At 46.0% G+C, this 25,210-nt stretch overlaps 1 protein-coding gene across 1 annotated transcript in view; it reads right to left on the bottom strand.

Annotated features, from left to right (window-relative positions):
- Nucleotides 1–430: 430 nt before the first annotated feature.
- LOC148502535 (urokinase plasminogen activator surface receptor-like) overlaps nucleotides 431–25,210 on the bottom strand; it is a 37,255-nt gene continuing 12,475 nt past the window's right edge. The window contains exons 3-7 of the mRNA XM_088449729.1: nucleotides 20,169–20,315; nucleotides 18,782–18,925; nucleotides 4,278–4,421; nucleotides 3,043–3,153; nucleotides 431–927 (exon numbers count right to left, since the gene is read on the bottom strand). Coding sequence (XP_088305855.1) covers nucleotides 737–927; nucleotides 3,043–3,153; nucleotides 4,278–4,421; nucleotides 18,782–18,925; nucleotides 20,169–20,315 — 737 coding nt within the window. The 3' untranslated portion in view covers nucleotides 431–736. The remainder of the gene's footprint in view (nucleotides 928–3,042; nucleotides 3,154–4,277; nucleotides 4,422–18,781; nucleotides 18,926–20,168; nucleotides 20,316–25,210) is intronic.

The raw sequence follows: 25,210 nt of genomic DNA on the forward strand, positions 1-25,210 counted from the left end.
CACTTAACGTGGGTTATTTCATCTGGGCCCTTTCACACTGAGCAATATCCCGGGTTGCTGCGTGTTCACGTGAAATAACCCGGGTTATTGCTGGCAGTGTCAAAGGGGTATTAGTTGCCCCGGGACACCCCAAAAGCCTTAATGCAGCCATGGGTTAAAACCACATGGTCGACATGCCGACTGTCTGCATTTCTCATACCACACTCAGGTGACAAATGTACACGGCAGAAATGTACTGTGTATGTTGGATGAATCAGTCATGGGGCAGGGCCAGTGATGTCACAGCAGCTCAAATGACTTTTCTCATCTTATTTTCCTGTATCAGATCACAATAAGACGTGAGAGCCTTCAGCTGTCTGTGATGGGTTGAGGAAGTAATGCTTCATGCTTTTTAAAAAATTATTTTTATTTTAAAAGAGTTGTAGTGGAAAGTCAGGGTAACACCAAACAATGTACATTATCTTCCTGATTTGCATCGAATAAAAGACCTCAATTTTACTGATTAGTGGTTCTGGACGTGTGGAAAGGGCCATCTGGTGGCTATAAATTAATTCGTTTCCCAGTCCATTGATACATCGCATCCTCATGATTATTTTGTCTCAAGCCACAAAATGGCCGCCAGTAGGCAACGATAACACCATATTGAAAACTATGGTTTACCCTCGATAAGTATAGAACCCTACACAAGAAAACATTGTGGGTGATTATTTGGTATTATCAATGTTTGCAAAGGTTCTTAATGATGCTTAATGCCTCCGCCTGGATGTTTTTGTGCTTCCTGATCACTAGCGCTGCCGCCATGGTTACAGAGAGATTGGGCGCAGCACACAGTGCTTGTCCATCCAGGAATGTGAAACTGTGGGTACTGGCCTTCACAGAAAGCTTCAGTGGCACAACCACCCATCACAACGTCATCTCTGGAGGAACCTGAGGGGACAACATTGGGACCACGGTCAGTGCAAATCATAACTAAGATCAGTGTATTTCACTGGTGTGTGTGTAGGTACTGCAGCTCCCCGTACAGTACAGGCGAGTGTGTCACTGCCAGATAGAACAGGTACAGCACAGCTGCTGCTGATTATAGCACATACCATAACCAGTGAGGCAGTGACTATAGATTTTAAAATACTCCCAATCAAGTGAGATTAGGCTGTCAATGAAATCAGAATAAAACTAGGATAATTACTAAGAAAAATTTAAATTTTTAAGATAAACAATTGAATTTATCTATCTTTACAACAGCTATTGTACTAATTGGTAGTTAATATTAATAATACTACGTATTTAATAATGTATAAATAAATTTTTATAGTTAAATAAACAATGAAATTGGGGTTGGCCAACCCCAGAAACACTGACGAAACTTAACATAGGATTGGGAGTCTTTGGGGTATATTTACTAAAGTGAGAGTTTTTAGAAGCGGAGATGTTGCTCATAGCAGCGAATCAGATTCTAGCTATTATCTTCTAGAAGGTGCTAGTTAGATGTTAAGTAGAATCTGATTGGTTGCTATGGCAACATCTCCACTTCTAAAAACTCTCACTGTAGTAAATTTACCCCTTTGTATTTACAGTCACTGCTACAACTGTCGTAAAACGAGATACCAAATGTGAGAAAAAAGGGCTACAGACCCTATAGTAATCCTTGGCCTTTTGCCCACCCCCCACCCCCCACCCCCATGAATATTTGTTTACCATTGCGCATGGGCACAAGGCGCACTGCGATTCACTTGTGATTCCGCACGCACAGAGAACCCATTCGCAAGATGAGTGACAGGTAATCAGCATTTGGGGGAAGGGGTGGTCAGAAAAATGCAGGCGCTTCTGACCGTTTAAACGCCGTTACATGGGCGTGCATACATTAGCCATTGCCATTACATACGCAGGATGAGAGTCCTCTGCATGTAGGGGGAGATGCTGTGTTTGCAGCTGGTCAGACCTTCCGCAAGCGCAAGATGGCTGCTCGACCTGAGTCGATGTTACCGATTTTTACGCAGATGAGAAGGCAGCAGTGGGAGTCCCTGCGCTTGGGTGATCTTTGCAACTATTAGCATGTTTTCGCAGCGGCGATCACATTAGCGTCCATATCTGAATCAGGCCCCAAATCCCATACGCCCCGATTTTCCCTCAAAATCGCGGATTTTTGTTCGCATTCCTATTAATTCCTATAAGGTTTTGTGCAAAAACACAGAATCTGGGTGCTACTGCAATGCTGGCACATGTGCGTAGTGGTTTGCGGGCATCGTCCACAATTGAATGGACCTCATCAAGTTTAATTTATTAGCATTCACGTTTCCCCTCAAACCCCGACTGAGGGTTTTCAGAAGAGTACCGACCCCTCGGCAGTGCATTAGGTTGTGTTATGGTGCATGAAGGTAATCTAGCTGCAGGTTATATAGGGAAGATCACTGACAGAGCAGGACAGCAAGCGGGAATGTCTAATAACCTCTTACCTATCAGGCGGAATGTCTTATAACTTCTTACCTATCAGGCGGAATGTCTTATAACTTCTTACCCATCAGGTGGAATGTCTTATAACTTCTTACCTATCAGACGGAATGTCTTATAACTTCTTACCTATCAGACGGGATGTCTTATAACTTCTTACCTATCAGACGGGATGTCTTATAACTTCTTACCTATCAGGCGGAATGTCTTATAACTTCTTACCTATCAGACGGGATGTCTAATAACTTCTTACCTATCAGGCGGAATGTCTTATAACTTCATACCTATCAGACGGGATGTCTTATAACTTCATACCTATCAGACGGAATGTCTTACAACTTCTTACCTATCAGGCGGAATGTCTTATAACTTCTTACCTATCAGGCGGAATGTCTTATAACTTCTTACCTATCAGGCGGAATGTCTTATAACTTCTTACCTATCAGGCGGAATGTCATATAACTTCTTACCTATCAGGCGGAATGTCTTATAACTTCTTACCTATCAGGCGGAATGTCTTATAACTTCTTACCTATCAGGCGGAATGTCTTATAACTTCTTACCTATCAGGCGGAATGTCTTATAACTTCTTACCTATCAGGTCCATACATTGGGTCATTTGTCCCCGGCACCGCATTTTGCTGACCCCTTTTGCGGTTGATCGACTGTAACACTCCAGCTCATTCTCTGCGCCTGGATTTACATCTGAGAGGGGTAGAATACATTTACAAGCTGTAAAATAGTGCAGACGTTTCACTATTATTTCTAGAGGAAAAATAATTGATAATGCAGATTTTCTTGAGTTACAGTTTGCCGGCCACTTCACGTTTGTGGGAGCCCCAGGGCAACTTACTTGTGGGTGGCCCCTACCAGGGGGGATTAACAGAGAAGGGCACCTGATGCGAGAAGCCTCTGGCACTGTGCCTATGTGTACTGCGCATTCACGGGTCTCTGGGAACAAGAGAACAGCGCCATATTGCCGGTGATTTCTGTACCGCACATCTCCAGGAAATGGCCGCCAATATAATTGTACCAGTGATTTGCGCAGCGCCGATGCGGGACTCCAGAGAGGTAAGTATGCTGAATGAGTGCAGGGTGTGCGGTGTTGGCCCCTCTGAACTGTGTGCACCACACACCCTGCACCCATTGTAGACACCCACTGGCCCCTACCAATACATTTGTCAATAAATTATGCTGGCGATGTTATTATAAAGTATAATATGTAAATACTCCGAGCACCACATAGGTGTTAAACACACAGTAGTGCCCTCCAGTTCATATTATGCCACAGTGCCCCCTACGCTGGTGATGTAGCAAAGTATGGTGGTCCCTGGGCAACCGCCCCGGCCGCCCTGTTGTTAATCTGGCAATAGAGATATTTTGCTGGGCTCATCAGTTTCAATATGCACTCTCAGTCCAATGTCTCACCCTGCAACACGTCGACTCCACTCACCAGGAGGAGCACGATGGTAGTACATTATAGCCGCCACCATGTTGACTCACATATCCATGCACTTATCCAATCAGGCAAGAATAACTGCAGGCTGTGACAAATGCAGAACACAGGGCCTGATTCAGCTTTGGGAATCGAGTGAGAATTAGCACTTAACTGTGAACCTGGACAAACCAAGGGCCTGATTCAGACCCGCTCGTGAGCGCATAGCGCTCGCAAGCGGGCGATGGCCGGGCAGTGCACACACTGCGAGTGCGCGAGCCCCGGAGCGAATGAGAAATTACTCGCTCCAGGGCTCGCTACAAGACGGGGCGGCTGTCGTTGTAATGCAAAATACACTTGTGTCCCTACAGGAATCGCATACAGCGGGTGTTACCTATAAAGTGGCCACTGTTACAGTGGCTGCCATTACAGCAGAGGTGGCTGGAAGAGTAAGACACCGGATGTTCTCCATTGCTAAACGCAGCGAGTCCAGGACAGGTCAGGTTGCTGCAGCTTTTTATCATCTTGTGCTGGGTGTCTGAAATAAAGAATAGACAGAGGTCAAGCCATAGCCAGTGGCGTAACTACACAGGGTGCAGGAGGAGCGGTTGCTATGGGTCCTGCCACTTGGGGCGGGGGGCGAGTTCCAGCAAGCAATCTGCACTTTTTTTTAAACATTATGTCAAGTTTACTTAATCCGGCCCATCTGCGCCCTCTGTAGTTGCACCGTAGAATGGGTGGGTCCCTGGGGATGCGCTGCACTGACCAATCCTGTGGGTCCTGATTCAATGATTGATATCTCCCTAGCCCGGCCAGGGAGGACTATACAAAGTGGAGGTGGAGCCAGACCTTTAGCGCCTTCCCTCTTGGATGCTGTGTCCCCCAACACCACAGGGACACAGGCGGCCCCCAGCATGCGGACGGCCCCTGGCGGCCCCCAGTATGAGGATGGCACCGTCACCACTGATGACCCCCGGCACCGCAGGCAGCCCCCAGCACCACAGATGGCCCCCGGCGAGAGGACAGCCCCCAGCACTAGCACTACAGAGATACAAACGGTCCCCCGGCAACACAGACGGCTCCCGGCGAGAGGATAGCCCCCAGCACTAGCAATACAAAGATACAAGCGGTCCCCCGGCAACACAGGTGGCACCCGGCAGCATTTGGCGTGAGAACGGCCCCTGGCACTACAAGAACACAGACAGCAGCCACCGTGTAAACGGATACCGGGCAGCATATGGCGAAAGTGGACCAGGTACACCGGTTACATGCTGTGACGAGAAGACGGTGTCTGCACGTATGGCTGCACTCCCTGACCTGGAGGATAATTCAAGTAAGCCCTACCTAACCTCCCTTCCCCCATTACTGCCCCAGCTGATATCTACCCTTACCCTCTCCCTACAGTGCCAGCTGCTATCTACCCTTGCCCCCTCCCTACCCCTAGTACTGCCTGCTCCTAACCCCCTCCTTGCTCCCCAGTACTGTGCCAGCTGTTATCTGCATTTATCCCCTCTCTACCCTCAGCACTGCCTGCCCGTACTCCCTTCTAACACCCAGGGCCGGATTAAGGGGTGGCGACAGGGGCGGTCGTCCTGGGGCCACCATACACAGAGAGGCCCCCACGCAGGGTCAATGTGACCCTGCCAAGACCAGGTGTCCAGTGACACCTGTTCCTTGGTGGAGGCACAGCAGCACTGCATCGGCTTTCTTCTAGGGAGGAGAGGAGCCGGCTCCACACTAGCGGAGGCAGGGGGGGTTCTGACACACAGATTCCCCCCTACAGTGACTGGCCGCATTGGGGGTGGTGCCAATACATCAAGCCCAGCCCCCATATGCCAGCATTAAATTGTGGGGGCGGAGCCTAATGAATTGAGGTGCCCGGCCCGTGTTGCAACCTTTACCAGTGACTAGTCCTGCAGCAGTTGCAGTATCAAGTGAAAGTATGTATGTGTACTGTTTCAGTGTGTGTATGTATGTATGTGATTATGTGTGTATATGTGTTATGGTGTACGTGTTAGTGTGCATACTGTGTATGTGTTATTGTGTATATATGTGTTGGTGTGTGTATACTGTTTATGTGTGAGTGTCTGTTATATATGTATTTCAGGGGGGGAGGGGGTAGACTCTGTGTGGCTTGCAGGGGGCCTCCACAATTTAGTTGCCCTGGGGCCCCCACAAGCCTTAGTCCAACCCAACTAACACCCCTCCCCCCTGTGGTGGTTATCCGACTTGGGGGGGCCCTTAGAAATGTTGCTATGGGGCAAACAAAGTTCTAGTTACGCCCCCCTGACCATGGTTGCTAACCTTGCTTAATTTCCAGGCACAGTCCCGGGTTTTAGTGATACAGTACATCCCTTTTTTCAATAATGACCAACAGCATAATAAAATTCCACTTTTATTTCCATTTCATATGCAATGCTTCTACTCTCTAGCTGTTATAAGTTAATATTTACTATAGATAGAGTAATAATTTATTTATAAGGCAGAAAAAAAATATTCTCTACATGACACAATGCAGGATGTACTGTAGCAATCTAAATAAATCTGGTCTAGCCTCGGAGATTTAACGCAAAACATATGGTTCTCCATTTGCTCCACGGCAGCTGCGGGTGATTATATATACACTGCGGGCTGCGGGCACAGCAGTCCCCATAGAGTTCTATGGAGGGTTCTATGGGGCTTCAATGTGCCGTATGCAGCAAGCTCCGGAAAGCAAAACCTGCCAGAGCATGCACCCAATAGGTAACGCCATCTATAGATGGCATTGGCTATAGAAGCCAATGGGCTCCATTACACAACAAGCCCCAAAGGGATCCGAAGGATCCCTCTCTGTCCTCCAGGAGCTTTTGCATGCACTGGTCGAGGGCTGTGCAATAGGACTCCCTCGTCATAAACCCAGAAGTCAGCTCTACATCAGAGGAGCTGTCCGGGGAGGTAAGTAATCATGCATAATGCTGTTCATAAATGCTGGTATACAGTCAGGTGCATAAATATTGGGACATTGACAGAATTTTCGTATTTTGGCCTCTATTCACCACCATAATGGCTTTGAAATGAAACAAAGAAGATGTGCTTTACCTGCAGACTTTCAGATTTAATTTGAGGGTAATTACATCCAAATCAGGTGAACGGTGTAGGAATTACAACGGTTTCTATATGTGCCTCCCACTTTTTAAGGGGCCAAAAGTAATGGGACTATCAACTCGAAAGCTATTTCATGGACAGGTGTGGGCTATTCCCTCGTTATTTCATTATCAATTAAGCAGGTAAAAGGCCTGGAGTTGATTCTAGGTGTGACATTTGCATTTGGAATCAGTTGCTGTCGACTCTCAATATGAGATCCAAAGAGCTGTCACTATCAGTGAAGCAAGCCATCATTAGGCTGAAAAATCAAAACAAACCCATCAGAGAGATAGCAAAAACATTAGGTGTGGCCAAATCAACTGTTTGGAAAATTCTTAAAAAGAAAGAACGCACCGGAGAGCTCAGCAACACCAAAAGACCCGGAAGACCATGGAAAACAACTGTGGTGGATGACAGACAAATTATTTCCCTGGTGAAGAAAAACCGCTTCACAACAGTTGGCCAAATCAAGAACACTCTCCAGGAGGTAGGTGTATATGTATCAAAGTCAACAATCAAGAGAAGACTTCACAAGAGTGAATATAGAGGGTTCATCACAAGATGTAAACCATTGTTGAGACTCAAAAACAGGAAGACCAGATTAGAGTTTGCCAAACAACATCTAAAAAAGCCATTACAGTTCTGGAACAACATCCTATGGACAGATGAGACAAAGATCAATTTGTACCAGAGTGATGGGAAGAGAAGAGTATGGAGAAGGAAAGGAACTGCTCATGATTCAAAACATACCACCTCATCAGTGCAGCATGGTGGTGGTAGTGTCATGGCGTGGGCATGTATGGCTGCCAATGGAACTGGTTCCCTTGTATTTATTGATGAAGTGACTGCTGACAAAAGCAGCAGAATGAATTCTGAAGTGTTTCGGGCAATATTATATGCTCATATTCAGTCAAATGCTTCAGAACTCATTGGACGGCGCTTCACAGTGCAGATGGACAATGACCCGAAGCATACTGCAAAAGCAACCAAAGAGTTTTTTAAGACTAAAAAGTGGAATGTTATGCAATGGCCAAGTCAATCCCCTGACCTGAATCCGAATGAGCATGCATTTCCCTCAATGAAGACAAAACTGAAGGGAAAATGCCCCAAGAACAAGCAGGAACTGAAGACATTTGCAGTAGAGGCCTGGCAGAGCATCACCAGGGATGAATCCCAGCGTCTGGTGATGTCTATGCGTTCCAGACTTCAGGCTGTAATTGCCTGCAAAGGATTTGCAACAAAGTATTAAAAAGTGAAAGTTAGATTTAGGATTGTTTAGTTTGTCCCATTACTTTTGGCCCCTTAAAAAGTGGGAGGCACATATAGAAACCGTTGTAATTCCTACACCGTTCACCTGATTTGGATGTAATTACCCTTAAATTAATTCTGAAAGTCTGCAGTTAAAGCACCTTTTGTTTGTTTCATTTCAAAGCCATTCTGGTGGTGAATAGAGGCCAAAATATGAAAATTCTGTCAATGTCCCAATATTTATGCACCTGACTGTACATGTGACTGGGGGCGGGATGTATTGCAAAGTTTATGCGATACTTGCTGCATTCCGCCCACAGTGAGAATTATAGGCTCGGTGTCCCTGCAATTATAGGCTATGTCCCTGCATAGATAACCTACAGTACTTGCAAAGCGTCCCTGGAAAATATTTTCAAATGTTAACAACCAGGGCAGGACTGGCTATCCGGCTCTTCTGGCAAATACCAGAAGGGCCGATGGCCTGTTGGGCCTGTCTGGCCCAAAACCTTGTTGAGCGGCTCACCTAGCGGCACTCTGCTCAGTAAGACATGGGCCTGTTGTGAGCAGTGGCGTCACAAGGTGGGTGCGGGGGGTGCAGTTCGCACCCGGATGTCACTCGCTGAGGGGTGACACCAAGTTACAGACTTCCCCTCACTGACAGGAGCCGGGTGCTGCACTCGGCTCCTGACACTGAGGGAGCCGGCCAGCACTGCACACAGGTACCTCCTGCACCCCCCGCTCCCTCCCCCCAAGTAATAGGCATGGGGGTTCGGGTCACAAGGCCATGCCCCCTGCCCATGAGGCCATGCCCCTGTCCATGTAGTCATGCCCCCTTTTTGGTGGCTCAGCATCCCTCCCCGCCCCGATTGACATCGCGGGGAGGGATGCCACTAGCTGTGAGGTCACGCCCCAAGGCGTAAGCCACCCCCCCTTTTTCGTGCGGTCACACACAGAGCATTCCAGGGCCGAATCACAGCCCCAATCCGTTCCTGTTGCCAACTATAGATAAACAAAGAATATTAATTCCATGCACATTATGATTGTTTGCTAATACTCCGTCCTGTTTTATTAATGCATTTGTTCCAAATTTTAAGGAGCTGTGGAGTAGCCAGGCATTATATATTGTGATACTTGGGGTAATTAGCCTGGTAGACTAGTGTCAGTAGTGCAGTGATTAGGTGCAGAATCAGACTCCACACATGGCATTCCAGTAAAATAAATAAACGTGGTGCTTTACTTCCAGCATAATCAGGAACAAACAGAAAATAAAACTAGCTCACTTCTTGAACCCTCTCTACAGAAGCAGCTACTCTGCATGAAAGTCTCTCACAGTCTCTGAGCATGGTGGTCCTTCCTGCCACATGCAGGACTGGATGCTGGCCTCCTGGCCTGGTATAGCTTCCTTAGCTTGTTGGTTGCCGCCTCTCACAGTCTGGCCTGCTTCCTTGCAGGTACCATAGCTCAGTCCCAGAGTTGGATAGCCTTCCCTGTATCTCACAGGTATAGGCTCAGGCCTCCTGGCCCTCACTGGCTTGCTAGCACAGTGAGCTCTGTCTGACTGGTCTGCCTCAGTCCTCCCTTGACTGAGTTCACTCGGCGGCCCTTACACCTCTTCCCAGAATCCTTTTCTTCTCTGTGTGGGCGGATCTCTCCTGCCCCACACGGAATCTACTGCTCACCAGCGCCACCTCTGGTGATACTGCCACATATCCCCCTCCCCAGCTTGAAACCCCTGGGTTCAGCGACATGGGACGAAGCATTCTCATGACGATGTCCCTCTTCACTCTCCTCATGAGGGAAATCCACCGCATTCACAGTCATACAAACTCTTGCGATCTCTGGGGGTCTCATCCTCCAGATTCCAGAATTTATTTTCCTCCTAACTTTTTTCCTCACCTTGTGGTACTTCTTGCTTTCTATATGAAGCACTTGAGATTCATTCTTGAGCATGTCAAGCTTTAAGGATTTCAGGCACATTTTCTCACAGTGTCCTACTTCCTCATAGACAAATCCAGCAGAATTGCAAGTTCCATCCTGCCTGCATGAAGGCATTGTTTCAAACACCTGAGTATTATTCTTCACAAGACTCTCAGAATTAACCTTCTTTAAGGTTCTTCTTTGCACTGCAAAACTGTGTGATTGCGTCACATTCACATCACCCTGAATCCATGGCAACAAGAGAGTCTCATCCTTTGAAACCATCACTATCTCTGTAGGCTTCTGTACATCCTGCTCCTTTGCTTGACAGGTCATGTGATCACCATCTGTATACGTCAGTTCTTTATCATCAACTTCAAACACGATTTTGCCATCTGGACCCGTGTCTCTTTGGGGGGACTTCACACCCTCAGCTATCACTGTAAGCTGGAAGTCACTGCAAGGAATCTCATCCACTCTTACAAGACAGACTTTTAGGGAATTTCCCAACTTTGATACAACTATTTCAGACGCTGCCACTTTTAATACACATTGCAACTCCAGTTCTTTGGTATTCCTCTCCGCTTGGAATCTTTGCAACTGGTCCTGTGTACTTAGCAGACACTTTTCAAGGTTCTTTTTCTGTTATTGCAACTTCCAAGCCCTGCCATGGGCAAGGTTAAGCTCTCTCTCCAAAGATTCACTTTGCTTTGCGGCTTTATGCAGACTTTCCTCCAGGAATGCATTTCTTTCTGTCAGACATTCTGAAACTGCTTTAGCTGCAAGTAAATCGGATTGGAGAGTTTGTACTTGCTCCTTACAGCTGACTTTAAGACTGGCCATCTCCATCTCTTTTCCTTCACTGTCAGTTTCCCACTGAGCGCAAGTCTGCAGCATCTGGAGATACTTCTCTTTTACTTCACAGAACTCTTCAGCCAGAGAACTTTTCTCCAATTCACAATCTTTAAGTTTTACCTGTGTGGAGACAATTTAAGAGTCTTTTCCTTTTAACACCAGAGCCAGATCCGCTACTTTCACCTGTGTGCGCTCTGCATCACTCTGATGTCTCTGGACACCTTCTTTCAATTCTTCCACTTCCTGCTGAAGTACCAGACACTTTTGCTGCAATTCCACAACATCCTGCTCTAATACGTCAGTCTTTGCTAGGAGCACATCATTCTCATACTTTGTAACAGATTGGAAAGATTTAGCTTCCTCAGGCGTTCAGACATAGCTGCCAATTTGAGGTCTGTCTCTTTAAGAACTTCACATTTTTTTATTTCTTGCTGCTCAAATGCCATTTTCAAAGTGGACAATTCACTCCGTAATTTATTTTCAGCTTGTTCATGAACATTTCTCTCATCAGCTAATTGTTCCATTAAGTCATCAACCTTCCCAGCAAAATACACATTACCTTCATTCAGAACTTTACGCATATCGTCAAATTCTTCCAGGCTGATATATTCCTTTCTGGACGGACCTTGCGCCATACCCTGACCACTTTCTTTTTGGGCCTTGAGCTTTGCCCACTGCTGCTTGTTGGCTTCTTGTGGAGCTGCTGTAGCCATCCACAAGGCCTTCACCATGTCATGAATGTTGTCTGGTGATTTAGAATTGAGGCAGGGTTCGGCTTGAATAGATGTCAGCACCATGAAGAGCCTAGAACCAGTCTTTTCTCCCCAAAATAAATTGGGTGTCTGTCCCTTTAAATTTTAAACACTTTTTTTTTTTTTTTTTAGCACAGTTCTTCTTTCACTTGTAAAAACACTTGACTTTCAATTGTATTTACATCACAGCGCCTGCTTTCATTTCTGTGGAACTACAATGTCCAGCAATCAACATAGCACTTGCTCTTTTCTTTGCAAAAGAAATGTCCAGGCCACATAATTAGACACACCTTGTATTAATGAGCTTGATTTCAACAGAATAAACCACACAACTTCTTTTAACCTTCCAATGCTGAAGAAAGTGCACAACTTTTAGCAAACTTTGTAGCATGGTTTTCAGACATGCATACAACCTTTCCATGAAATATTTCAAAACAGATTTTATCTTTACTCACCAACCTGATGAGCTTTGCACTGTTGAGTCCATTATGCAGGTGCAGTAAACATCCATATTTCCATTAGCTGCTGTAATCCACTTTCTGTGCAGATCTTGTTGCGTAGACCTGTACGCGTAGAATCTTTATGCCCGCATTCTCCACCATATATGATACTTGGGGTAATTATCTTGGTAGACTAGTGTCAGTGGTACAGTGCCACACATGGCATTCCAGTATAGCCTTCCCTGTATCTCACAGGTCTAGGCTCAGGACTCCTGGTCCTCACTGGCTTGCTAGCACAGTAGAGATGGCTAGTGAGTGAGTGTCTCAACACACTGACTCGAATCATTCAGATGAGCGAATGATTCGAGTCACTCAGTGTTTGGTGAGTCATGACACCCACCTCCCCTAGCCTCTCTGTCAGTGGTAGCTAGTGAATGGCAGCTCCGCCCCCTACACTGCTTATCCAACCTGATCATACTTCTGTGCACTGTGTCAGATCAGCAGTGTAGAGGGCGGAGCTGTCAGCGACTCACTCTGAGTCATGCAGCTACTGCCAGGGCTCAGGGCAGTGCACTAACTCTCCTGAGTCAGTGCAGAGGCTTGAGCTGGGCTTGCGGGGGGCGGAGCTGTCAACGACTCACTGAGTCACGCAGCTACAGCCAGGACTCAGGGAGTTCACTGACTCAGGAGAGTCAATGAGAATCCTGATCTGTAGGGCTGGGCTTGCGGGGGGGGTGGAGCTGTCAGCGACTCACTCTGAGTCACTGGCTCCCCTGCTGGCTACAGCACTGCACTACCTAAAGAACCGTGTCTCAAGACACTTCACTGAGTTGAGCCATGAGGCTCAACTCAGTGCAGTGAATCGATCTGCCCATCCCTATAGCACAGTGAGCTCTGTCTGAATGGTCTGCCTCAGTCCTCCCTGGACTGAGTTCACTCGGCGGCCCTTACACCTCTTCCCAGAATCCTTTTCTTCTCTGTGTGGGCGGATTTCTCCTGCCCCACGCAGAATCTGCTGCTCACCAGCGCCACCTCTGGTGATAATGCCACAATATATAAATGTTAATAATAAATAATGGTAATACTGACAGAACTGGGGACAGTGGGCCTGATTCAGCAAGAAACGCAGTTGCTTATACGTATGCAATGTACTGCGCATGTGTATGCAGTGTGCGTGCACGAACTGACCCCTGCGATCAGGAAAGCGATCGCAGAGGCTACACAGACCCATGGCAGAGTGCTGGACAGGAAGTGCCGTTTATGGGTGGTACTGGGGGGAGGGTTTGGCCGAGCGAACGCAGGCGTGCCAGTGCATTTCAATGGCGTTGCAGGGATGTGCGTAAATTATCTACTGCGATACCAGACGCCGCATGAAGTAAGCAATTCCTGAGTGAGGTCTGACCTGCCTTAACTGTGCGTATGGGTCCGATGTTACTCGATGTTACCGATTGTTTCGCTATGTTGCCAAAGTATAGGGATATGAGTAAGGGGAAGTGGGCGTTCTTATGTTAGGATGCGATCGTAATGCAAATTTACATATCACCGCTGATATTAGTAACTGCGTTGCGTGCGTGTAATCAGAATAGCGATCCGTAGTGAATCAGGCCCAATATAGCAAAATTTAAATACAATAGTATAAAAAGCGCACAAAATAATAATAACATTCACAAGCTTAGAGCAGTGGACACATTGATTACATAACTTCTGATTTTAGTCCAGCACCTAAAGAACTGCAGACTTTTTATGTTGCCAGCAGAGGGCACTCTGTCATAGCAATGCACTGTTAAAATGACAGTATGGTATTGAGGAGAAAAATTAATTTCTCAAGGATACTATTTACATGACTTGTCAATTAATACCACTCGCTATGTATAACTAGATATACCTGTCAAATCATCACAGATATGGTCGTTTCCCTGTGTTTTTCCTTGCCACCGAGAAGTCCCCCTAAATGGCAATAGGTTATTAAAGGGGATTATACCACAGTTAAGCACATCTTAAGCTGTCACTGCTAATGTACTGGTACTTTAGACAAGACAGAGTGTGTTATTAAGGGTAATTTGGAGCAGAACCTAACAAAGAAGTCTGCACTCTTGCACAGCGTACCATCACAATCTCATTGACGTGTGTGGTTATTTAAAAAAAGGGAGAAATCCATGAACAGCTAAATAAATACATGCTAATGTGGCACAACAAGAAAGAGATTGCTCCTTGCTGCAATGTCATAGCAAAGCAAATTTTAAAGTGTGTAAAGTTGATGAACATATTGTTGCCGCTGATTTGTGAGGCGCCACAGTGCTACGCAAATCTGGGAGGTGGGTAACACAGGGCATATGTAAAATAGGGCTTACGTAAAATAGGGCATATACGTAAAAAAGGGCATATGTAAAATAGGGCATATGTACAACTGGGCATACATAAAATATGACATGTGCAAAACAGGGCATACATAAAATAGGGAATACTTAAAACAGGGCATATGTACAACAGGGCATACGTACAGCAGGGCATACGCAAAACAGGGCATACATACAACAGGGCATATGTACAACAGGGCATACGTACAACAGGGCATATGTACAACAGGGCATACGTACAACAGGGCATATGTACAACAGGGCATATGTACAACAGGGCATACGTACAACAGGGCATATATACAACAGGGCATACATAATATAGGACATGTGCAAAACAGGGCATACATAAAATAGGGAATACTTAAAATAGGGCATATGTACAACAGGGCATACGTAAAACAGGGCATACGTACAACAGGGCATACGTAAAACAGGGCATACGTACAACAGGGCATATATACAACAGGGCATACGTACAACAGGGCATATGTACAACAGGGCATATATACAACAGGGCATACGTACAACAGGGCATACGTACAACAGGGCATACGCAAAACAGGGCATACGTACAACAGGGCATATGTACAACAGGGCATACGTACAACAGGGCATATGTACAACAGGGCATACGTACAACAGGGCATATGTACAACAGGGCATACGTACAACAGGGCATATGTACAACAGGGCATATGTACAACAGGGCATACGTACAACAGGGCATATATACAACAGGGCATGCATAATATAGGACATGTGCAAAACAGGGCATACATAAAATAGGGAATACTTAAAATAGGGCATATGTACAACAGGGCATACGTAAAACAGGGCATACGTACAACAGGGCATACGTACAACAGGGCATATATACAACAGGGCATACGTACAACAGGGCATATGTACAACAGGGCATATATACAACAGGGCATACGTACAACAGGGCATATGAACAACAGGGCATACGTACAACAGGGCATACGTACAACAGGGCATACGTAAAATAGGGCACACGTAAAAAACAGGGCATATGTACAACAGGGCATACGTACAACAGGGCATATATACAACAGGGCATACGTACAACAACAGGGCATACGCAAAACAGGGCATACGTACAACAGGGCATACGTACAACAAGGCATACGTAAAACAGGGCATACATAAAACAGGGCATATGTACAACAGGGCATACGTACAACAGGGCATATGTACAACAGGGCATACGTACAACAGGGCATATGTACAACAGGGCATATGTACAACAGGGCATACGTACAACAGGGCATATATACAACAGGGCATACATAATATAGGACATGTGCAAAACAGGGCATACATAAAATAGGGAATACTTAAAATAGGGCATATGTACAACAGGGCATACGTAAATCAGGGCATACGTACAACAGGGCATACGTAAAACAGGGCATACGTACAACAGGGCATACGTACAACAGGGCATATATACAACAGGGCATACGTACAACAGGGCATATGTACAACAGGGCATATATACAACAGGGCATACGTACAACAGGGCATATGAACAACAGGGCATACGTACAACAGGGCATACGTAAAATAGGGCACACGTAAAAAACAGGGCATATGTACAACAGGGCATACGTACAACAGGGCATACGTAAAATAGGGCACACGTAAAAAACAGGGCATATGTACAACAGGGCATACGTACAACAGGGCATATATACAACAGGGCATACGTACAACAACAGGGCATACGCAAAACAGGGCATACGTACAACAGGGCATACGTACAACAAGGCATACGTAAAACAGGGCATACATAAAACAGGGCATACGTAAAACAGGGCATATGTAAAATAGGGGTTGGATATGATATCCCGACGGCTGAGTAGCTGCCGGGTGAAATACCGATGCCAGAATCCAGATGATGAAAGATCCCGACAGTGTCAGGCAAGTACACTAACCCTACCCCTCTCCTCCCCTAATCCTAACCATCCCTTATTGGTGCCTAAACCTAACCTCCCTGGTGGATGCCTAACCATAACCCTCCCCCCCTCTCCGCACCCTAAACCTAACCCTCCACAGTCGTTGCCTAACCCTAACCTACCCTGGAGGTCCCTAAACCTAGGGTAGGTGTGAGGTGTATTAGTGTGGGTAGTGTAGGTGGGAGTAGGGTAGGTATAAGGTGTATTAGTGAGGGTAGTTTAGGTGGGAATAGGGTAGGTGTAAGGTGTATTAGTGTGGGTAGTGTAGGTGGCTGTAGAGTAGGTGTGAGGTGTATAAGTGTGGATAATGTAGGTGGGAGTAGGGTAGGTATAAGGTGTATTAGTGAGGGAAGTTTAGGTGGGAGTAGGTAGGTGTGAGGGTGTATTAGTGGGGGTAGTGTAGGTGGGAGTAGGGTAGGTGTGAGGGTATATTAATGTGGGTAGTAAAGGTAGGAGTAGGGAAGGTATAAGGTGTATTAATGAGGGTAGTATAGGTGGGAGTAGGGTAGGTGTAAGGTTTATTAGTGTGGGTAGTGTAGGTGGCTGTAGAGTAGGTGTGAGGTGTATTAGTGTGGGTAATGTAGGTGGGAGTAGGGTAGGTATAAGGTGTATTAGTGAGGGAAGTTTAGGTGGGAGTAGGTAGGTGTGAGGGTGTATTAGTGGGGGTAGTGTAGGTGGGAGTAGGGTAGGTGTGAGGGTATATTAATGTGGGTAGTATAGGTGGGAGTAGAGAAGGTATAAGGTGTATTAATGAGGGTAGTATAGGTGGGAGTAGGGTAGGTGTAAGGTTTATTAGTGTGGGTAGTGTAGGTGGCTGTAGAGTAGGTGTGAGGTGTATTAGTGTGGGTAATGTAGGTGGGAGTAGGGTAGGTATAAGGTGTATTAGTGAGGGAAGTTTAGGTGGGAGTAGGTAGGTGTGAGGGTGTATTAGTGGGGGTAGTGTAGGTGGGAGTAGGGTAGGTGTGAGGGTATATTAATGTGGGTAGTATAGGTGGGAGTAGGGTAGGTATAAGGTGTATTAATGAGGGTAGTTTAGGTGGGAGTAGGGTAGGTGTGAGGTGTATTAGTGTGGTAGTGTAGGTGGGTGTAGAGAAGGTGTGAGGTGTATTTGTGTGGGTAGTGTAGGTGGGAGTAGGGTAGGTGTGAGGGTGTATTAGTGTGAGTAGTATAGGTGGGAGTAGGGTAGGTGTGAGGGTATATTCGTGTGGGTAGTATAGGTGGGAGTAGGGTAGGTGTGAGGGTGTATTAGATTGAGTAGTATAGGTGGGAGTAGGGTTGGTATAAGGTGTATTAATGAGGGTAGTTTAGGCGGGAGAAGGGTAGGTGTAAGGTGTATTAGTGTGGGTAGTATAGTTGGGAGTAGGGTAGGTGTGAGGGTGTATTAGTGTGAGTAGTATAGGTGGGAGTAGGGTAGGTATGAGGGTATATTAGTGTGGGCAGTGTAGGCAGGAGTAGAGTAGGTGTGAGGGTGTATTAGTGTGGGTAGTGTAGGTGGGAGTAAGGTAGGTATAAGGTGTATTAATGAGGTTAGTTTAGGTGGGAGTAGGGTAGGTGAGAAGTGTATTAGTGTGGGTAGTGTAGGCGGTGGTTTGGTAGGCTGAAGCCTGGGCACGCAGCTTCACCCACCCACACGCTACTTGGCTGGCATGCAGAGAGATAGGTTGTGCTGTGACTCCTCTGTGAGACGTTGCCAAGCCCCTTTTTCACGTGTGTGCACTTATAACACTGAGGCCGATTAGGGGTCCCAATCCATCACTGTGTGCCATAATGTCAGGATATGCCGTAACACAGACATCCTGTGCTGGACCACACGTATGACTTCCATATACATGCAGACTACGCAGTTTGATAGTTCTTAACACTATTGCCCCCAGAGCAGTTAAAAAAAAAGAAAAAGATTTAATCTGGGACGTATGACTTCCATATACATGCAGACTACGCAGTTTGATAGTTCTTAACACTATTGCCCCCAGAGCAGTTAAAAAAAAAGAAAAAGATTTAATCTGGGAATAGAATACAGCTGTCTCCTAGTTTTAATTCTGTTTTTCTATAGATAGAAGTAGAGTGACGTGAGAGCGCAATTCACAAAACAAAAGAGCTTATCACCTGCAAGATGGACAGGTACATGGCGTGATTATGTGGAACATCTAATCAAGCTCAGACAACCTCAGTGAACACCGAGCTGGCAGAGGCAAGAGCATGCAAACTTCGTCCACATACTCACCTTCACCGAGTGCAACGGTGATGGAGACTTCAACACAATTTTTCTGCAAGGCTCCACATCTCAGACTTGGTAGATTATTACCCGCACAAGTTGAGGGTGGTCCTTGACACGCAAAGCATTCTGTGCGGACGTCGTCCTCTAGTTCTGCAATAGAATGATTAAAATGAATAACGGGTTGGTCCTAATGTATTAGTAAGTTGACAGATAGATGAGCTTTTCCTATTTTATCTCCCTCCCCCTAATCCATCCAAAACTCTTTATATATTAAGTTACTCTTTAAATGTTGCATTTATATAATAAATTTGTACTGAACTAAAACAACCAGTCAGTAATCAGATTTTATATATCGTGTTCAAGATAGGAATTGAAAAACATGTGTCTGAGTTATTATCATTGTTAATAATGTTGGAGACTAATGCTTTTCAATTCAACACACAGGGAAGATTGTTTGATAAAGTTTACCATAATGAAAATAAGTAAACTTCATAACATAACATGGAGGATTAACAGGAAATTGGTAGTAGGGATGGCCATCGACCATTCATAATCATCGTTGGTTTATGGCCGATGTTGAATGCTTCTGCCATGGATGGGGGAGAACCAGATGGTTCCCCTCCATCAATGTCTAAGCAAAACTGAATGGTTGTTTTTTTTTATACATGGTGCCGGGACTCTGAGCATAGCTCCGCCCCTGGTTCCTGCGCAGCCCCACCCCTAGATTCTGATTGAATCCACCCCTAGAATCTTCCTGCGCAGCCCCACCCCTAGATTCTGATTGGTCCACGGGCCAGTCAGTCACAAAACAGGGATGACCATCGGTTGGTGAAACCATCGATGGTCATCCATTGAATAGTTTGTAGCCATCCATGGCTACTTGCTATTTTGCCAATGATGGCAACCATCGATGGTAACACCGCCAATAGCCATCCCTAATTGGTAGAGGAGAGTATACACTATCACAATACCAAGTGACTACACAGTGACAGTTTAAGAAACAGCGCCATCTACTGTCCCTTCAGTTTAGCTTCCAAGCAATACTCAGCCTGCAACTGTTGCTATTCTCCAACAATTAATAGTGTAAGAGATAGGAAGTCTGGTATTTTTATTTTACATGAAAGATGGTAACCATCGACAGGTGCACTGAAATTTTAAAGTGTGCGAATACACATGAGGAATGTATTTAAAATGGATGCACATGAAAAATGTATATTATAGAAAATAATCAGTTTATAACTGTAATTTTACCAGTACTCCTTAGAAATGAAAATAAACATCTGCCTGGTAATTGTGGGTAAACCACTTTTACAATCGTTCCTGCTGAGTATTTACAGTGCAAAGATTCATTCACATAATTGTGTGATTTGTACAAAAAAGAATAAATACTGACCTGGAACCAAGTGTGAATTACAGAGATCTGTGTTGCAGCATAATATAGTCTGTCTGATATTGGCATGGTTCATGGAATACGTCTTGTTGTGGTTACAGGAATCCCCCGCAGAACAGCTCTTCATTATATTGTCAAAATTCAATGTACCTGGGGGTGGAAACATGTGGTTACACAATACGCACACAGTACATGTTCTCCCGCTGACATCTTAATATCTGCTGTTGACCTATGCAGACAATGATAGCAGTGGATGCACTGAAATTTCCACAAATCTAAAAACAGCCAGAGAAACAAGTGAAAGTAGCCGTCTAAATCGCTCTTGTGACAGGCGCAGGAAAAACAACAGACTTGTATGATGTAGCTGTTTTGCTGCCGGCCCTAACCGGTGCATGCAATTTTGCTCCAGTTAGCAAAGGAAAAAAAAAAATCTCCTTTGCTTTACACACTCACGGCCAAAAAGCATTCAGCTCTACAGGACAGTGGACCTCATTCAGAGTCGGTCGTAAGCGCAGCTCGGACGTACGCATCCGATGTTTCCAAACCACGCATGCGTACGGTTAGTTGTGCGCATGTGCGTATCGAGACCTTGCAATCCAAAATGCTGTAGAACGTACGGCTTATGTGCAGGAAGTGGCTTCCGAGAGTTGATTGACATGAAAGGCCGTTTGTGGGTGTTGACGGGGGTGGTGGTCTAAAAACGCAGGCGTTCTCACCGTTTTCAGGGCGTTTCACGGGCGTACATAAATTTCCTGCTACGACCAACATAGAAGGCCGGAAGTAGTAAAACGTCACTCTGCGAGCAGGTTAGAGGCCTGGCTGATCGTACAGCTTGAGGTTGGGTATGTGCTCTCTCAAACCCCAGAGTACAATCGATACCATCGAATGTGACTGATGTTATGTTTGATGTTTCTATTTTGTGCCACACAATGCAAGCAGCTAATAATCGTTTGTTGTTGCTAATAACACTGCTAATTGGCTTGTAATTGATTCAGTTGCGTTAGCATTAGCTAATAATAAGAATAAATAAAGTTCATGGGGATGATTTATGCTATGCGTTTTTTTGTTAATTTTTGGTGTAATTTGCACACAACACAAGCGGCCGCAACCATCAGAAGAAAATTAACATACAGCGACTGACAACGATCGACTCGATCGCTAACTGCTATCACTCGCTAGCTAGAGGAGGTGCTTTGTTCATGTATGGGCGCCACTTTGGTTGCGATCGCCCGGCCGTGCGATTGTTTTTTTTTTCTGATTCTCGATCGTTAGGCGTACGACCGAGCGGCCGCTTACGACCGACTCTGAATGAGGTCCTGTATCTTTGGGAGGAAAATAGCAGAGAAGAGCCTTCATGTGGCACTCTCCTATGGAACAGGTGAAATGCATGAGTTCCTATGGAGTATAACTTATGTATTGCTGCAAGCAACAGTTTCAGCACAGAAACTGATACTGTCCACTCACAAAGGGTGATAACTGGAGTCTTCTTAACTCCAATCCTCATTAACCCCCACAGGTCATGTTTTCTGGATTTCTTTCATCACGCACAGCTGAGTTAAACTATTTTGCTGGGTCCTCAGATAGAAATAATGACAATAGGGTGTGTTAGGGGTACTCAAGGTCTGGAATGGAGAACCACTAACATATAGGATAAATGACAACCTGAAATGTTATGGTGCCTTCACAGCAGAGCATTGCAGTCTGCAGACTGGAAAGTTTTGTGCAGCACAAGCCACAGTCACACTGCTTAGCACCATAGGCGTATTTATAGTGGGTGCGGGGCAGGGGTCCCCACACCGCCCACTCTGCACCCATAGTATACTCACCTTGTGCGGTAAGCATGTCCCTCCTCCGAGGCGCTGTCTTCTCAGTGACATCTTTGGTAAGATGGCGCAACGCAGGGAAAGCAAACACTTTAGCAATGTGCCAGAGTCTTGTGCACATGCAAGATCTTACCGAATATCACTACCGGCACAAGGTTAGATGCAGGTCTTGGGGAGGGGATGCTCAGTGGCCCCCTCTGGCTTTACTATGCCCCTGCTTAGCAATATTCCGTCATTTCTGACTGTCCAAATATAATAACTACGCAACATAAGCTCCTCCCTGCTTCATCTTCATTACCCACCATGCAGCACAAGCTCCTTCCCACTCCATTTTCTATACCAACCATGCAACACTAGCTCCTCCCAGCTTCATTTGCTATACTAACCAAGCAACACAAGCTCCTCTCTTCAGCTTCTATACCAATTATGCAAAACAAGCTCCTCCCAATTCAAATTTCTATAACAACCATGCAATACAAGCTCCTACCTGCTTCATCTTCTATACCAATCATGCAGCACAAGCTCCTCCCCACTCCATTTTCTATACCAACCATGCAACACAAGCTCCTCCCCACTTCATTTGCTATACTAACCAAGCAAAACAAGCTCCTCCTCTCTTCATCTTCTATACCAAAAATGCAAAACAAGTCCCTCCCCGTTTACATTTCTAGAACACCCATGCAAAATAAGCTCCTCCCCATTTCATCGTCAGTGATATCCTGGCAACATAAGCTCTTCCCCATTTCATCTTCTATACCAACCATGCAACAAGATCCTCCTCATTCCATCTTCAGGCAACATGAGCACCCCCAGGAGTTATGTCTGAATCAGCGCAGATTATGTCCTTGTTTCTCGAGCAACAACAAAGCTTGGAGAGTGATAAAGTGGAGGGAGATAAAGTGCCAACCAATCGGTTCCTACCTGTCCTTTTTTACAAATACAGCAGGGGGAGATGTACTAAGCCATGAAAAGTGATATAGTGGAGAGTGATACATTACCACCCAATCAGCTCCTAACTGCCACTTGAAAAATGACAGTTACCAACCTGATTGATTGTTACTTTATCACTTTCCACTTAACCACTTTTCAAGGCTTAGTACATCTCCCCCACAGCGTGTAAAGTGACAGAAGTTGATTGGTTGGTACTTTCCCCTTCTCCACTTTCTCGATCTCCACGCTTTGATAAATCTCATCCTTAGGGGTCTATTCAACATGTTTGCGAGCGCTGCAGCAATTCATCATTGCATCGGCATGGAGAAAGCTGATCCGAAAATCAGATGTCTCCCTGACTGCTTCCCGAAAGGAGCAGCGACACAAGTGCGCATGTGTGACCTACATGTCACGCATGTGCACAAGAGCCCCTACGTCTGGCGGAAGGAGTCTGAAGATGGCGAATGCTCCCAATCAAGGCCTGAAATCAATCAAGCTCTGAAATCAATCAAGCTCTGAAATCAATCAAGCTTTGAAAATACTGTGATTTTGAGCTTGATGAATTCTGTCCCCATATTAGTGTATGGGGACAGAGGGCCATTCCGGGAGAGGAAGGTAAGCAGGAAATATCTGTGATACCAGTGTATGGGGATAGCGGGACATTCCGGGAGAGGAAGGAAAGCAGGAGATATCTGTGATACTAGGGTATGGGGACAGCGGGACATTCTGGAAGAGGAAGGTAAGTAGGAGATATCTGTGATACTAGTGTATGGGGATAGTGGGACATTCCGGGAGAGGAAGGTAAGCAGGAGATATCTGTGATACTAGTGTATTGGGACAACTGGCCACATCGGGAGAGGAAGGTAAGCAGGAGATATCTGTGATACTAGTGTATGGGGACAGCAGGCCACATAGGAAGAGAAAGGTAAGCAGGACATATCTGTGATACTAGTGTATGGGGACAGCGGGCCACTCTGGTAGAGGAAGGAAAGCATGGAGATATCTGTGATACTAGGGTATGGGGACAGCGGGACATTCCGGGAGAGGAAGGTAAGCAGGAGATATCTGTGATACTAGTGTATTGGGACAGCGGGCCACATCGAGAGGGGAAGGTAAGCAGGACATATCTGTGATACTAGTGTATGGGGACAGCGGGCCATATCGGGAGAGGAAGGTAAGCAGGAGATAGATATCTGTGATACTAGTGAATGGGGACAGCGGGACATTTCGGGAGAGGAAGGTAAGCAAGAGATATCTGTGATACTAGTGTATGGGGATAGCGGGCCATTCCGTCAGAGGAAGGTAAGCAGGAGATATCTGTTATACTAGTGTATGGGGACAGCGGGCCATTCCGGGAGAGGCAGGTAAGCAGGAGATATCTGTGATACTAGTGTATGGGGACAGTGGGCCACATCGAGAGAGAAAGGTAAGCAGGAGATATCTGCGATACTAGTGTATGTGGACAACGGGCCACTATGGAAGAGGAACGAAAGCAGGAGATATCTGTGATACTAGGGTATGGGGACAGCGGGACATTCCGGGAGAGGAAGGAAAGTAGGAGATATCTGTGATACTAGTGTATGGGGATAGTGGGACATTCCGGGAGAGGAAGGTAAGCAGGAGATATCTGTGATACTAGCGTATTGGGACAGCGGGCCACATCGGGAGAAGAAAATAAGCAGGAGATATCTGTGATACTAGTGAATGGGGACAGCAGGCCACATCGGAAGAGGAAGGTAAGCAGGAGATATCTGTGATACTAGTGAATGGGGACAGCGGGCCACATCGAGAGAGAAAGGTAAGCAGGAGATATCTGTGATACTAGTGTATGGGGACAGAGGGCTAATCCGTGAGAGCAAGGTAAGCAGGAGATATCTGCAATACTAGTGCATGTGGACAATGGGCCCCTCTGGGAGAGGAAGGAAAGCAGGAGATATCTGTGATACTAGGGTATGGGGACAGCGGGACATTCCGGGAGAGGAAGGTAAGCAGGAGATATCTGTGATTCTAGTGTATTGGGACAGCGGGCCACATTGGGAGAGGAAAGTAAGCAGGAGATATCTGTGATACTAGTGTATGGGGACAGCAGGCCACATCGGAAGAGGAAGGTAAGCAGGAGATATCTGTGATACTAGTGTATGGGGACAGCGGGCCATTCCGGGAGAGGAAGGTAAGCAGGAGATATATATCTGTGATACTAGTGTATGGGGACAGTGGGTCACATCAGGAGAGGAAGGTAAGCAGGAGATAGATATCTGTGATACTAGTGAATAGGGACAGCGGGCCATTCCG

Source organism: Taudactylus pleione, unplaced genomic scaffold (genome assembly GCF_031769625.1).
Source record: "Taudactylus pleione unplaced genomic scaffold, aTauple2 ptg000494l, whole genome shotgun sequence".
Taxonomy (NCBI): domain Eukaryota; kingdom Metazoa; phylum Chordata; class Amphibia; order Anura; family Myobatrachidae; genus Taudactylus; species Taudactylus pleione.